The sequence below is a fragment of the Vipera berus genome (assembly GCF_964194415.1).
Source record: "Vipera berus genome assembly, chromosome: 2".
Taxonomy (NCBI): Eukaryota; Metazoa; Chordata; class Lepidosauria; order Squamata; family Viperidae; genus Vipera; species Vipera berus.
Genome location: NC_138203.1, coordinates 283,178,256 through 283,193,655, shown reverse-complemented (window position 1 = coordinate 283,193,655; position 15,400 = coordinate 283,178,256). Strand labels below are relative to the sequence as shown.

The following is a 15,400-nucleotide window of genomic DNA, read 5'->3' as shown; positions in this document are numbered from 1 at the left end:
TAATCTGGACAACCATTTGTCTGAAACATTATAGGATTTCCTGCCTGAGCAGTAAGTTGGACTAGAAGACCTCCACGGTCACTTCCAACTCTGCTATTCTATTTCTGTTCTATTCTATATTCCATTCCATTGTTCTATTCTATTCTATTCTATTCTATTCTATTCTATTCTATTCTATTCTATTCTATTCTATTCTATTCTATTCTATTCTATTCTATTCTATTCTATTCTATTCTATTCTATTCTCAATAAAGATTCTATTCTGTTGTTCTGTTCTGTTCTATTCCCTTCTCTTCTCTTCTGTTCTGTTCTTATTCTATTCTGATTGGTGTGTGCTGTCATTCCAAGTCCAGAACTGGTTCATAATTACCTTGTGGAAGAGGGTCCATCGTAAATTCAAATAGTTGCTAAGCAAGTACTAGCCACAGTCCTTAGAAACGAAAAGGAAACCTCAAATATTTTATTGTGAAATTAAAGGACAAGCACTATAGTAAATCTTTACAAAGTTGCATAAAAATGGGGATTTGTGGAGAGGAGGAAGTGTTTTCCCGTTTTTTATTAAGGGAAGGGTGTCGGCAGAGGTAGTTACTGAGCGTTTGAGAGTTTCATCACTATCATAATATTGTTGTAACTTTAAACCTGATTCTGCTGTTTATTCTGCACTGCAGGACAAACTTTTGCTTTCTTCAATGGGACACCACATCAAATGCTTCCACAAGGATATTAAATCCTTCTTGGTTGTTTTTTTTACAGGATTAAATATTCCCATCAGCCTCAGTCTGTTTTCATGGGAATTTAACCTTAACCAACCATATAATCCTCGTCAGCCTCTGATACAACAGTCCCAGATTACATCAGGAAAAATATTCAAGATTGGTCTAACAATGTGGAGAGAGGCTCATAATTCGTTGGTGAAGGCTTAAGCAAAAAAACCTAAACAAAATCATCAACTCTTTCCATGTTCCATCCTTTTATACAGTTTCTCTCCCAAGTGGAAATTTTCTGGTAATTTAAGAAGACACATCCTCTTAAAATAGTGGCTTTGCTTCCTTCCTTGATGTATTGTCTCTCCTCCATGGATCAGCTCTTCAGTCTGCAGGTTTCGCATTCATGAAGCTCAACCAAACTCAAGATATGTATTTTCCTGGGGGAGAGCCAGTACTGGTACCGAAAGTTCATTTACACTCATAGGACCTCCTATGGGAAACAAAGGCAGTGGCGTGTTTTAACCCCACTCCAGGCATTTTTATGGTTCTCCCGTGTGGATTCATTTAGGTCTGATGAGACGACATTTCCAACTGAACGTCACTCCAGTCATCATTACCATTTCTGTACTTCAGATATGAGTCTCTTTACGGGAAGAAAACAAGAGGAAAGCTCCCAAGCTGGTTTTTTTCTGTTGTTGGGAAAGGTGATTTTTCTGGCTGAAGTTCTTTCCACAATCTTGAGCATTTGGATGGTTTCTCCCCTGTATGAATCCTTTTAGGGTTAGGGTTAGGTTAGCAAATAAAATAACTGCTCCAATTGAAGCTCTTTCCATATTCCACTCATCTGGTTTCTCCCTTGCATGAATGTGTCTACGATAAGTCACACCTGAGCGTCAGCTGAAGTGCTTTTCAGAGTCCTAGCACTGATACAATTTCTTCCCAGTGTGCATTTTTTTATGTTTCTTAAGGTGGCAGTTTCGCCTAAAGTTCTTCCCACATTCTGGGCATTTGTATGGTTTTTCTCCTGTGTGGATCCTTCGATGGTAAATATAGGTCGTTCTCTGACGGAAGCCCTTTCCACACTCGGTACACTTATATGGGTTCTCCCCCGTGTGGATTCTTACATGTATCACAAGGCTAGATCTTCTACCAAACTTCCTTCCACATTTCAAGCAGGTATATGGTTTCTCCCCAGTGTGAGTTCTTTTATGACTTGTAAGGTGGCCGCTCTGACTGAATCTCCTTCCACACACCAGACATATATACGGTTTCTGTCCTGTGTGCTTTCTTTTGTGAGCTGTAAGGCGACTTCTCCTACTGAATCGCTTTCCGCACTCCAGGCATTTATATGGTCTCTCCCCTGTGTGAATCCTCTTATGGTACATAAGATCTGAGGAGCCACTGAAACTCTTTCCACACACCAGGCACTGATACGGTTTCTCCCCTGTGTGAGTTCTTTTGTGTTGCATAAGGCTAAAATTACGCCCGAAGCTCTTTCCGCACTCCAGGCACTTGTATGGTTTCTCTCCTGTGTGGATCATTTTGTGGCGAATAAAATGACTGCTTTGATTGAAGCTCTTATCACACTCTGAACATTTGTATGGTTTCTCCCCCGTGTGGCTCCTTACGTGCTTGATAAGGCTGGAACTTCCACTATATTTCCTTCCACATTGCAGGCACGAATACGGTTTCTCCCCAGTGTGGGTTCGTTGATGTCTGGTAAGGTGACCTGTCTGACTGAATTTTTTTCCACACACCAGGCACATATATGGTTTCTCCCCAGTGTGGGTCCGTTCATGGACAGTAAGTTTACATCTGTGAGTGAAGGTCTTTCCACACTCCAGGCATTTATACCGTTTCTCCATTGGGGGATTTTCTGGGGGTAAAATAAGCAACTGTTTCTGGCTGAAACCCTTTCCACACATATACAGATTCTCGTCTTTATGTGACGTAAGATGACTGTTCAAACTGAATTTTTCCCCACAATTTATAATTCCATATGGTGTCTCTGGGATGTATGATGGGCGATGTAAAAGAAGAGAGGAGCTAAGATTGATATTTTGCCCCTGCTCTTGATGTTCACAATGTTCCTCTTCAGTTTGGTTCAGATATTTACTGAAAAGAGATGTTGCTTTGTCTATTTTGCCAAATCCGAAATGTTTTCCAACTTCTTCCCTTTGCTGAAGTTGCTGGGTTGGGAGGCCAAGGACTTCATTGTGGCTAGAAGACTTCTTCCTTCCATTCTTTAGGCGGTTTTTCGTACTCTTTTGATGTGCCCCCCGATTTCGAAGTATCCCTTTTTCAGACTGGATCACTTGAAATAGCGCTAGGCTCGGCTCCTTGTTATTCTCAGGCTCCTGCCCATAAGCTTATTTGAAAAAAAGAAGAAAAAAAAAGCTCATTATTTTCATCACACAATATGGCGCACCTGTCATTTCTGCACATTTCCTGGATATGCTGGTTTCTCTGTATGGTTTTCTTATAGACAGGTAGTCCCCAAGTTGTGTTATTCGTTCAGCCACCATGGAAACTTACCGTGGTGTTTAATGAATGATATTTACCCTCTGTTGCTGGTTCCCGCATTCATGTGAAAAAAACATGCGTGCTTGGCAGCCCACCCAAACTTATAACCATGGGTCCCCCCCACCTGTCTCTACACTTTGCCAGCCACCTCAACACATTAATTATTTTAATTATTTAGTTAATTCTTTTCATCACAGAAAAAAAAAACATTATTGTTCAATTTCCAAGAATTTGCTAGATTTCGCTTTGGGTGCCTAAAGTTTTCGTTTATGGTTCTACCTCAGACATTATATCCCTTTGGACAATTCCACACTTATTTTTCTGAGGTATGTTTTATTTTCTGAGGTACTCCCTTATCTGGAAGATTAAATAATCAAAAGCATGGGGTCTCAAGAACAAACTGACCTCTTCAATTCCCCAGATTTCTTGGCTTGAAACCTTTTAACTTCTAGAAATACCTTCCACTTACATTTTTTCAGCGTCCCTCTTTCTTGTGAAGCAGGTACTCAACAATCCTTGCAATAAAGCTTTGTTCTCCTCAGTGTTGTGATTCCCCCTTTGGATTATACACAGTACCACATAGTACTAAGTATTGAACAATCCAGGGAAAAATGTCACTTGTTCTGATCTGTACAGGGAGCTTACACATGATTTAATTGAGAGACAGAGAGTGTTTTATCCAAAGAGATGGTATGAGAAGCTGCCACTGATTATTAGCAACCTAGCAGATAGGGCAGCTGTAAGGAACAACTGCCCTGTCTCCTAGATTCAGGGAAGTATCTTCCTCACCTAAAGCGATTCCCGTTATCTGCTCTGGAATCAGTCCAAAGAGAAGCTGTAATCTTCACTAAAGAACTTCCTCAAAAGTTCAGATGAGATAGGATCTTGTAGAGCATCTACCAGCTTCTCCGTTTTACTTTAGTCTTTGAAAAAGAAGCCCCAGAATGTCTTCTTGAGGACTTATGGCAACCAAAGACTTTCCACAAATACCTGAATCCAGAGCAAAACAGGTCCTTACCCAGAGCGGCCACATTCCTAGAATTCTCCAGCATGACTTCTCCATATAAAGCTCTCTGGCTGGGATTCAGCAACGCCCACTCGTCCTCCGTGAAATACACAGCCACCTCCTCAAAAGTTACTGAGCCCTGAAAATCCAAGTAAATGTTCCTCAACAGAAGTCCCAGGAGGTTCTCTCCCATATTTCCAATATCCTAAAAATGACTTAGGTAAGATAGAAGAATGCTTCCTTTCTGACATAATGTACTACAAGGATTTTTTTAGCTCTCGCTCCGAGAATCCACTTCTGGTTAGAATTTCTTGAAGACTTTGAAGAAGTGGGTCACTTTCTTACATCTCCTTCAGTGTGAAAACGTTCGGGGTTTTTTTTTTCCCCTTTGCACAAGCTACCATTTTGGTGAAATAATTTCATATCACACATATATAACTTTTCACTGGATCTCCTCAGACATATTGCCACAATTTAACTGCTCTGATTTTTTTTCCATTTGTTCTGAGTTGTCTTACTAATGCTTCAATAAAATTTCATGTTAAAAATAATTCCTGGCTTTTATTTATTTATTCACATCTTCCCTTTATTGTCTTTACAAGTAATTCATGGTGTCGAACCTATTCAACATACCTTACATGTCCTATTTATCCCCACCACAACAACCCTGTGAGGTGAATTGGGCTAAGAGTGTGTGACTGGCCCAAAGTTGCATAGCTGGCTTTCATGGCTAAGGCAGGATTAGAACCCGCAGCCTCATGCTTTCTAGCTGGTGCCTTAACAACTAGACCAAACTGTCTTTATTTCTTGCTAACCAATTCCTGAGGTTTTCCACATACTTCAGACAGCAAAGGATTTATCTCAAATAAATTAATATAACCCATTACAGGTATAAGAAACTTAAACTTATTTATTTTATTTATTATTTATTTTATTTTTGGGACTTATATGCCGCCCTATCTCCCGAAGGACTCAGGGTGGCTAACAACAATAAAAATACAGCAATGTAAAAGTTAAAAAGAATTAAACAGCCCCAATAAAATAATTAAAATTAATAAGTTAAAATTTAAAAACATTTGAAAAATCCCTATCGTCAGTCCAGGTCAGCCTGATGGAAAAGGAATGTTTTAAGGCCACGGCGAAAGGACTGGAGATCCGGGGCGGTCCGAAGCTCAAGGGGAAGTTGGTTCCACAGGGCTGGCGCTCCCACAGAGAAGGCCCTCCCCCTGGGGGTCGCCAGCCGACATTGTCTAGCCGACGGCACCCTGAGGAGGCCCTCTCTGTGTGAGCGCACTGGGCGATGGGAAGTCGTTCCCGGCAGCAGGCGGTCCTGCAAATATCCCGGGCCTAGGCCATGTAAGGCTTTAAAGGTAAGTACCAGCACCTTAAATCTCATCCGGAGGACAACCGGTAACCAATGCAGCTCACGCAGGAGGGGTGTAATATGGGAGTATCGGGATGCTCCCATCACTACCCGCGCGGCCGCATTCTGCACCAGCTGGAGCCTCCGGGTGGTCTTCAAGGGCAGCCCCATGTAGAGAGCATTGCAGTAGTCTATACGGGAGGTAAACTTATGATTCCATCAATGAAGTCATTATCCCTATTTGATTTTAATGGAGCAAACCAATGATCATGAGAGCTAGGAGGAAAAGCCCCTACTAAGACAATCATCGTAGAAAAGAAATCTGAGTCTGAGACAGAAATATAATTTGAGAAAATGTCTCAGGTGTGACACTCGCTCGTTCTTGTCAAGTTAAAGGGAGGGTGGGGGCAAATGCAGTCAAACTTGCAAGATTCTGTTAGTGCAACCCAGGGGTCTTCCAACTTGGCCCTTTTATGACTTGTGGACTTCAACTCCCAGAATTCCTCAGCCAGCTGAGGAATTCTGGGAGTTGAAGTCCACAAGTCATAAAAAGGCCAAGTTGGAAGACCCCTGGTGTAACCCTACAAAGAAAGTGTTATTACCTTCTGTGTCTTTGGTTTCCAGTTTGGTCTACCTTGGAGGCCTATCCCTTCTGTCCCTTGTGCTTAAACAATCACCGTGACAGCAGAACCAAGCTAAATTTTGATCCCGATCCTTGACTTCCTTAACAAGCTTTGTGTAGACTCTCAGGATACAAATTAACCCCCCCAAAGCAGGGGTCCCCAACCCCTGGGCTGGGGCCCACTATAAGGCTGTGGCCTATTCGGAATTGGGCTGCGTAAATGGCTGGCCGGAGGTCAACTTGTGAGAGTTCTGGGGCAGCGGGCACTTAAACTAAATGGCTTGGGTCCGGGATATCTAAGGGAGCACCTGCTGCCGGCATCAAGCTCCCTTCGTCCAGTGCGCTCCCACAGGGAGGGTCTTCTCAGGGTGCCACCGGTAAGAGATTGCCAGCGGACGACACCCAGGGATAGGGCCTTCTCTGCCCTTTGGAACCAGCTGCCCGTGGAGCTTAGGACTGCCCCCGACCTCCGTTCATTCCGCCGGGACCTGAAGACCTGGCTCTTCAAGCTCTCTGGCCCAGGCTGAGAATTTTAATTTTAATTTTAATTTTAATTTTAATTGGGGTTTTATTTGTTCAGGGACGGATATAATTTTTTAAATTGTTTTTAACTTTTGTATTTTTAGAAGGCCAGATCCTGAAGCTAAAACTAAAGTACTTTGGCCACCTAATGAGAAGGAAGGACTCACTGGAGAAGAGCCTAATGCTGGGAAAGATCGAGGGCAATAGAAGAAGGGGACGACAGAGAATGAGGTGGCTGGATGGAGTCACTGAAGCAGTAGGCGTGAGCTTAAATGGACTCCAGAAGATGGTAGAGGACAGGAAGGCCTGGAGGAATGTTGTCCATAGGGTCGCGATGGGTCGGACACGACTTCGCAGCTAACAACAACAACAACAAACCGCCCTGAGTCCTTTGGGAAAGGGCGGTATATAAATGTAATAAAATAAAATAAAAAAATAAATAAACACACGTGCACCATCCTGCTACTCGCACAGTCCAGTTCCCCTCTCCATCCCCAGCCGGGCTGCCGAACCGCAAAGGTTGTGGACCGCTGGCCTAAGGATCTCCTGCTCTGATAAAGCTCCCTACCTGAGCTGTTGGGGCTCCACCAGTCAGAGGAGGTCTTTCACCGGTTTCCATCAACATCTTTGGCTGCCCTGTAATCAAGATAAAAGATGGATAAAGAATATTTGGAAGCTGAGTGAGTCAGCTATTGGGAAACGCTGTCAATTAAAGGCACAAATATCTGTAGAAGAAACACAAGAATGAAATGGCTTTGGGCTTCGCTGCCCTCAGACGTAACTTGTCACTTACCTGGCAACAAGACCCGACTTGGATCCTCCTCTGAGAAGCCCAACAGTTCACCAGAGAGATCTTCTCTGCCTTCAGGAGGTACCGTGGCCATCTTCATCAACTGGCCCTGCAATTTAAAACATAAGGTAAAGGTAAAGGTTCCCCCGCACATGCGTGCTAGTCGTTTCCGACTCTAGGGGCCGGTGCTCATCTTCGTTTCAAAGCCGAAGAGGCAGCGCTTGTCCGAGGACGTCTCTGTGGTCATGTGGCCGGCATGACTAGACGCCAAAGGAGCACGGAACGCTGTTACCTTCCCACTGTAGTGGTCCCTATTTTTCTACTTGCATTTTTACGTGCTTTCGAACTGCTAGGTTGGCAGAAGCTGGGATGAGGAACAGGCGCTCACTCTGTTACGCGGCACTCGGGATTCGACCCGCCAAACTGCCGACCTTCTGATCGACAAGCTCAGCGTCCTAACCCACTGAGCCACCACGTCCCCTTTACCCAGTGCTTTTTTTGTAAAAGAAAAAGGTGCCGGAACTCACACATGTTATACAACCTGCCTTGCCTACCCTACAAGGTTTTATCCAAAAAAGGTGCCGGAACTCCGTTCTGAGCGTTCAATGAGAAAAAAAGCCCTGCCTTTACCTTTATTTAAAACATAGCCAGGGTCAAAGAAGAAGAAAAGTTAAAACAACCGAACATTGGAACGAAGGGATTCTTCTCTGTCCCCCCCAAAAACGGGAGACGCAAATTCCCTCGGGATTCCCCTTCCTCTTGTGGAATAAGGGGGGGGGGGGAAACACCACCACTCTGGACCCAAAGTGGAAGAAAACCAAGGTCTCTTCTAACTGCTACAACCTGCATTTGTGTCTCCAAAGCTGGATTGTGTTTTTGGATATCCCTTAGTTGGGAGACCCAAATTCCCTCGGGATTTCCCCTGGAATAAACCTGGAGGAGGAAAAACAGGACTCTGGGACTGAAAGGGGAGAGAGGCGAAGCTCTCTTCTCTATTGATGCCCTTGAGCTGGGCGGCCCTTCCTCCCTGGAGGGGTTCCTCCCAGAAGGACAAGGAAACCAGATCCCCCGGGGGATCCTTCCTCCCAAAGGAGGGGATCCTCCCCTCTCCTCACCTGCCGCCGCCTCCGCTCTTTCCGGGTCCGGCTAAGCAGGAATCTCTCGGCCGGGGGTCCCTCCTGGGCGTCGCTCTCTGCCCGGCACTCCCGCAGCCAGCCGGCCATCTCCGTGGGCAGCGCGGCCAGGAGCCGCTCTACGATCCCCCGGTCCGCCAGCCCGGCTTGGCCGCTCCGCTCGGGTTTCAGCCAGCCGGGGCAAAACGGTTGCTGCAGGCGGCTGCAAGAGAGCGGCCGGGGCTCCGCCGACGCCCGGCAGCTCCAGCGGAGGAAGCCCTCCTCGGCAGGGCGGCTCCCCAGCGCGGCTCCGGCCCGGCCCTCCGGATCCCCCTCGGTCTCGGCGGCAGGAGGGCCCGGCGCTGCTCCCGGGCTGGGCGAGGCCATCGGGCGAGCCGAGCTGCCTTCCCCGCGGCGGTGCCTCCTCCTCCTCCTCCTCCTGGTTCAGCCGAGCCGCTGATCCGCTGCTGATCTAAGCCCCGAGATCCCTCGGATCCCCCTCCCTGCTCCCCGGGCGAGCGAGCTCTTCTTCCTAGAGAGACGAGGCTCTCACAGCCTCCCCCCGCTTCCATTTAAATGGATCCCGGCGACCACCCTTCTCCGCCCCTTTGTCACCCGGAGGCAAAGGTGCCTTGCGTTCTCCGACCCCCCCGAGGAAAAGATTCCCAAGGATCCCTCTGGAAGGGGATCCCGCGAGGGGTGTGTGTGGGTGGGAGCTATTGTGGTATTCAGTGCTTTTTTTTTTTTTTTGTAAAAGGAAAAGGTGCCGGAACTCACACACACGTTATACCAGGGGTCTTCAAACTTGGCCCTTTTATGACTTGTGGACTTCAACTCCCAGAATTCCTCAGCCAGCATGCCTGGCTGAGGAATTCTGGGAGTTGAAGTCCACAAGTCATAAAAGGGCCAAGTTTGAAGACCCCTGCACGGTTATACAATCCACCTTGCCTACCCTACAAGGTTCCATCCAAAAAAGGTGCCGGAACTCCGTTCTGAGCGTTCAATGAGGAAAAAAAGCCCTGGTGGTATTGTGTGATTCCTTCAGCCTGCCGCCTATCGGCAGCAAGGTGTAAGCAGCAGCTTTACGCTCACGCAATATCATGCCACATTGAACAACCACATTCCTGTCTCTGATGATTCTTCATTTGTATGTAACAAGATTTGTCCTTGCTTCAAGATAAGCCTCTGCCTTTATGAAGTCTGCATTTGCCCCCTGCTTCATTTATAACAAGATTTGTCTTTTATAATTGTCTTTGTTTCAAGTTATCTTTCTAGTTATGTTTCAAGTTATGTTTCAAGTCAGTCACGTAAGCCTGAGTAAGCAGGAATGTTCAGCCCTAGGCACATGCGCAAGATGGCACTAAGGAGAAAAAAGCTTACTTCCTGCCATGCTGTTTTGTATCTTTTTGTTCCTGTTAGAAAACTCAATAAAAGGCGTCCGCGGGGACAGTCCGGGGTCGGAAGCTAGAGGTTGCGGAATGCTGCCCCTCTAGACCACCCGTGCAGTCCACGATACGCCAACTAAAACTGACTGCATGTGTCTGTGTGTTATTTTGGGGGATAGATAGAGAAATAGCATTAGCCTAGCCGATCCACATCCTAGACAACGGCAGCCCGGGAGAAGCGATTCGTTCCCATCCAGTCAGGACCTCACGGATCGCGACAACTGGGGGCTCGTCCGGGATCCCTCGCAGTAGTCATCGGTAAGTAGAATTTCCCCTTGGCGCAGTTCTCACAGGTGACCGTAGGAACGTCCGGCACCTTGAGTCGCTGAGATCAGGAAATTTTTCAACGACTACTCGCGCACGGCACGCAAGGAATGCCTCTTGTCTAGGAGGGTTCCTTTTCACTCTCATTCTTACGCACCTGGTACAGGCTTTCGAATCGTAAGTATGGGCTCCTCAAACTCAAAGACTACGTCAGGACATAGGGACGAGCTTTTTAATATAGTGAAGAGGGCAAATGTTATTTACAAAAGTCAAGGAAGGAAAATAACACATCCGGTTTCAAAAAAACAAATTGGAGACTTTTTAACCTATTTAAATTTATATTGTCTAAATTATCCTCAAAATGGCTCATTAAAGTTATCATTATGGAATAAATTAGGATCCTTTTTGCACAAAGAACCTAGAGCTCCTTTACACATTTTGACCACGTGGCAAGGACTCGTTGAAGCAATTAAAACTGTTTTTCCCAATGAGACATTGATGACAAATGAGCAGAAATTACAAGAAGGGAAAACCGATTTGAACACAGACAAAGACTCTCTAGTATATATTAACAAAAATTGTCTGGCTTATCCAGAATCAGGCACTTTGTCTGTTACAACCTGGGAAAAGCTACGTAAATATTTTCACAATCATCCCAGGGCGCCTGCTGACATTCTGTCTGCATGGCAAGCCGTGATGGCAGCATTAAAACTCTTGCTATCTCCTTTAGATCTAACATCTTCTATCTCTAAACCTCTTGATCACTCTTCTGATCTTCTGCCTTCATCCGTGCCACCCCCACCCTATGAAAAATCAGAGAAACTTCTTCCTATTGCTGTGCATGTCCCCCCCTCTGCTCTGCCTCCGGAGAATCTTCCTTCTGCCTTTTATTTTTGCCCTGCTGTGCCTGTCTTTCTTTCTGCTCTCGGCAAAGAGGAAAAAGCCTCTGAGCTTGTTGCTATTTCTAAACCCCCCCCTCCCCCCTTCCCTCCTCCTCCTTCTCCAAATCTCTCTCCTCACTCAAGAGGCACCTTTTGTTCACTTTATGCTTACAGATCATGCCTTGGACATTTCTTTTCTTCTTAATGATTCTCTTTTTCATTAAGCCTTTTCAGTTTCTCCACCTCCCCCTCCTTATGAGGAAGATTTGTCATCTTGTTATCTTGTTAATTTTTTGCCGCCACCAGCAGCCGGAGGTTAACCAATCTACCCTTGCATCATGACTTCATCAACTATGTGTAAGGATTTTTAATAAGTATAGGTAAGCTAACATGATTTTGACTCTTTCACAATATCTTGTTTGGGAATCTGAATTTTTGTAAATTGCAGATTTTATTGTAGCAAAAGCCATGGATGATGTGTGAGAGTAAATGCATGTAAAGGAGAGCAAACTATTTTTATTTTTTTGGTGGTGAGATTTTTGTAAAGTTTCTTTCACCCCCCCCCCAACCCTGCTGTGTTACTTTAAGAGTGAGAAAGGGAAAGAACAGCCAGAAGGAGGGGGGGTGGCTGGTCCTTTTAACCATTTTTTTTTTCTCTGCTTAGAATTCCAGTCTGAGAAAGGGAGGTGGATGTGAAACTTGATGCCCACTCTTGCAGTTTCAGCTTGCAATTTTTTTTACTCGAAAGAGGAGAGATTCTTTGCTGGAGAAGTTTTTGGAATTCTTTGAGTTTTAGTTAAACTTCACCTAAAAGAAATTACTCTGATCTTTTTGTGGAGTTGTTTTTTGTTTTTGTTTTCTTGTTTTTGATGTTTTTGTGTCTGTGTGCAGGACACATTGATAGAAGGTGATATCTGGGAGAATTTCCCTCCCTTAATCAGCACTAACCTGTGGATTTTATGCCTTACAACAGGCTCTGAGATTGTTAATAAAGATACACTGAATCTAAATATGATTATGGAAACTTCAATACTTTTGGAGAAGAGAAATGTAGAGGATTGATTAATAGCTAAGAGAAACAGTTGGCTTATGCAAAAGTTGATAGAAGCTGGAAGCAAAAAAGACAGAAGTTAGGCCAGAATGGCAGAAGGGCAGTGAATGAATGGAAAAGAGAAGGGAGAAACAGAAAAGTGGTTTTTGCACGGATTTGTGAACACAAGCCTTAGAATGCTGAAGGAACAAGAATGTACTATGGAAAGGGAGAAACATGGGAAGTAGAAGAAAGTGAGAGGTAGATGTTGCATGATGGGAGTCGAATGTTGCTATTGTTTAACCTATTGAAAATTTTGGAGTGGATTCATTTATCCCATACGCCCAAAGTTTCTGTTTTAACCAGAGAAGCACAATTAGCTCAATTATTTTTATGTCTTTGCAAATTTGGGAATCATTTTTTCAAACCTCAAGTGAATTGCAATTTTCCTTAGCTGATTGGCATGGCAAGGTTTCTTGCCACCCACCACCCGATTATCGTTTGCAATGCAAATTGTTCGCACTAACCAAGCAAACAACACCCCAGCGGTCAGCTCAAAAAGCTGAATTGGCTGCTTCAATTTTGGCCTGTCAAATTTTTTCATTTCAACTTTTGAATCTTATTGTGGATAGCTTTTATGTTTATCACACAATTCAAGTGATTTATGGATCTTATTTATCCCCCTCCATTCAACCAGATTTGTTACAACTTTTTTTTTTTTTTTTAACCTTGCAAAACTTGCTTTTTGAATGCCAACATCCTGTTTTTGTTGCTCACATTCGTAGTTATCAGCCTTTTCCAGGTTTTTTGCAAGAGGGAAGCAATGTTGCAGATCAGGCTGCCTCCGGACCTTCAGCCTGTTCTTTGCAACCCCTCACCCCCTGGGAAAGTCATTCCTATGTTTCAATTGACACCTTCTCAGGATTTATCATGGCCACCCCCCAAAGGGGAGAAGCCACTAAAAATGTAATTAATCATTGTATTCGGACCTTTGCAGTGCTGGGATGTCCAAACGAACTCAAATAGATAATGGTCCTGCTTATAGCAGTCAAGCCATGGCAGAATTTTGTCATCATTGGCAAATCACACACACATTTGGAATTCCATATAATAGCCAAGGCCAAGCCTTGGTGGAAAGAGCTAACCAAACCTTGAAACATGCTTTGCTATAAAAATCAGAACAGGGGAAAACGAAACCCCAACCTCCCAGCAATGCATGAAAGTCTTAATCTTTGCCTCTACACTCTAAACTTTTCTAACTTGACTGGCTATCTCTTAACCACAGCTGCAGAGCAGCATTTTTCTTCTTCTTCTTCTTCAGATCTCCCTAAGCCACAGGTGTGGTATCGCCAACTTCCAGACCTAACTTGGAAAGGCCCTGCAGACCTTATCACCTGGGGCAGAGACTATGCTGCAGCTCAACTGCCAGACAAAGTGCTGTGGATCCCTGGTCGCTACGTTCATCCGTATCATGCCTCCACAAACACAACTGCAGAACCCATTAAAGATAACAGCATGGTTTGTGACTTTTTTCAGTTTTAACACCACTGACTTATGCCACTAAAACACAATTCCATCTGAAAGCTTACCCCAGACGTCAACTCCACTTCACCAGCTATCCCATCCTGTCCTTTACACCTTTGACATTGGTTCCAGTCAAAAATGACTCTTTTCACACTGTTTTTGCCCATCGCATGGACCCAGAAGGAACAACCTGTTGTTAACAACGAGTCTACCATCATCATCTATGTGAACTCTGTAGCTCATGTTTCTGTGCTCATGTTCCTGTTCAAACTTGAAATGGTTTCAACTTTCAGGAATTACTTAGCTCCTGGTTTCCTAAATTACCTGGTTTACAAGCTATTGTAGCTTTTATTAGTATGATTGTATTAGGATGTATTATTTTACCTTGTGTCTTGCCTATTTTTATCAGAAGTATTACTAACAGTATTTCTTTGATAGCTGAACAGAGAGCTGTTAAACAAATTGATTCCTTATGGCATAGTAAGTATCAATTCAAGGAATGTTTAACTTCTTTCCCTGGCTGACCACCCTTTTCTCAGCCTTATTGTTGCCTTGCTTATTACCTCTTTTCATTTCAATGATTAAGCGATCTCTCGCTGCTATTGCTGAGGCAAAGGCTGCTGTCACTGTCAACACGCTCTTACAAAGGCATGCTTACCATCTGATTCCTGCTGACGACGAATCCCCTTTTTCCTGTGAGTCGGAGGACGATCTGGATTTTGCTCACTCATCCTCGCCAGAGGTGCCGGAGGGTCTCTCTTTCAACGATGACCATGAGAGCAGTACCAGCATGTACCTAGACTCCACACTTTGACAAAATAAAATAAAAAAGGGTGAAATGTGATTCCTTCAGCCTGCCGCCTATCGGCAGCAAGGTGTAAGCAGCAGCTTTACGCTCACGCAATATCATGCCACATTGAACAACCACATTCCTGTCTCTGATGATTCTTCATTTGTATGTAACAAGATTTGTCCTTGCTTCAAGATAAGCCTCTGCCTTTATGAAGTCTGCATTTGCCCCCTGCTTCATTTATAACAAGATTTGTCTTTTATAATTGTCTTTGTTTCAAGTTATCTTTCTAGTTATGTTTCAAGTTATGTTTCAAGTCAGTCACGTAAGCCTGAGTAAGCAGGAATGTTCAGCCCTAGGCACATGCGCAAGATGGCACTAAGGAGAAAAAAGCTTACTTCCTGCCATGCTGTTTTGTATCTTTTTGTTCCTGTTAGAAAACTCAATAAAAGGCGTCCGCGGGGACAGTCCGGGGTCGGAAGCTAGAGGTTGCGGAATGCTGCCCCTCTAGACCACCCGTGCAGTCCACGATACGCCAACTAAAACTGACTGCATGTGTCTGTGTGTTATTTTGGGGGATAGATAGAGAAATAGCATTAGCCTAGCCGATCCACATCCTAGACAACGGCAGCCCGGGAGAAGCGATTCGTTCCCATCCAGTCAGGACCTCACGGATCGCGACAGTATTGTACTCACACCTTCCCCCGCCCCCGCCCCTTTGTACAGCTAGTCCTCGACTTACAACGGTTCATTTGGCGACCGTTCAAAGTTATGACAGCACAGCACCAAGGGATCTAGGACCGTTTTTTTCACACTTAAAA

General features: G+C 44.6%; 1 protein-coding gene across 3 annotated transcripts; it reads right to left on the bottom strand.

Annotated features, from left to right (window-relative positions):
- Positions 1-430: 430 nt before the first annotated feature.
- On the bottom strand, positions 431-14,890 carry LOC308661192 (uncharacterized protein). 3 transcript variants are annotated; one of them, XM_081316043.1, is made up of 4 exons: positions 8,649-11,314; positions 7,537-7,642; positions 7,312-7,379; positions 2,903-3,075 (listed from the first exon to the last, which is right to left on the bottom strand). In XM_081316043.1, exons 1-4 carry the CDS (start codon positions 9,030-9,032, stop codon positions 3,034-3,036), a joined length of 600 nt encoding a protein of 199 aa, XP_081172169.1. In that variant the 5' UTR covers positions 9,033-11,314; the 3' UTR covers positions 2,903-3,033. The 3 variants fall into 3 exon arrangements, 2 of the variants coding, with proteins under 2 accessions (XP_081172168.1, XP_081172169.1); XR_014024913.1 differs by lacking the exons at positions 2,903-3,075; positions 8,649-11,314 and adding an exon at positions 14,448-14,890 and having other exon boundaries at positions 7,355-7,379; XM_081316042.1 differs by lacking the exons at positions 7,312-7,379; positions 7,537-7,642; positions 8,649-11,314 and adding an exon at positions 4,249-4,542 and having other exon boundaries at positions 431-3,075.
- Positions 14,891-15,400: the final 510 nt, after the last annotated feature.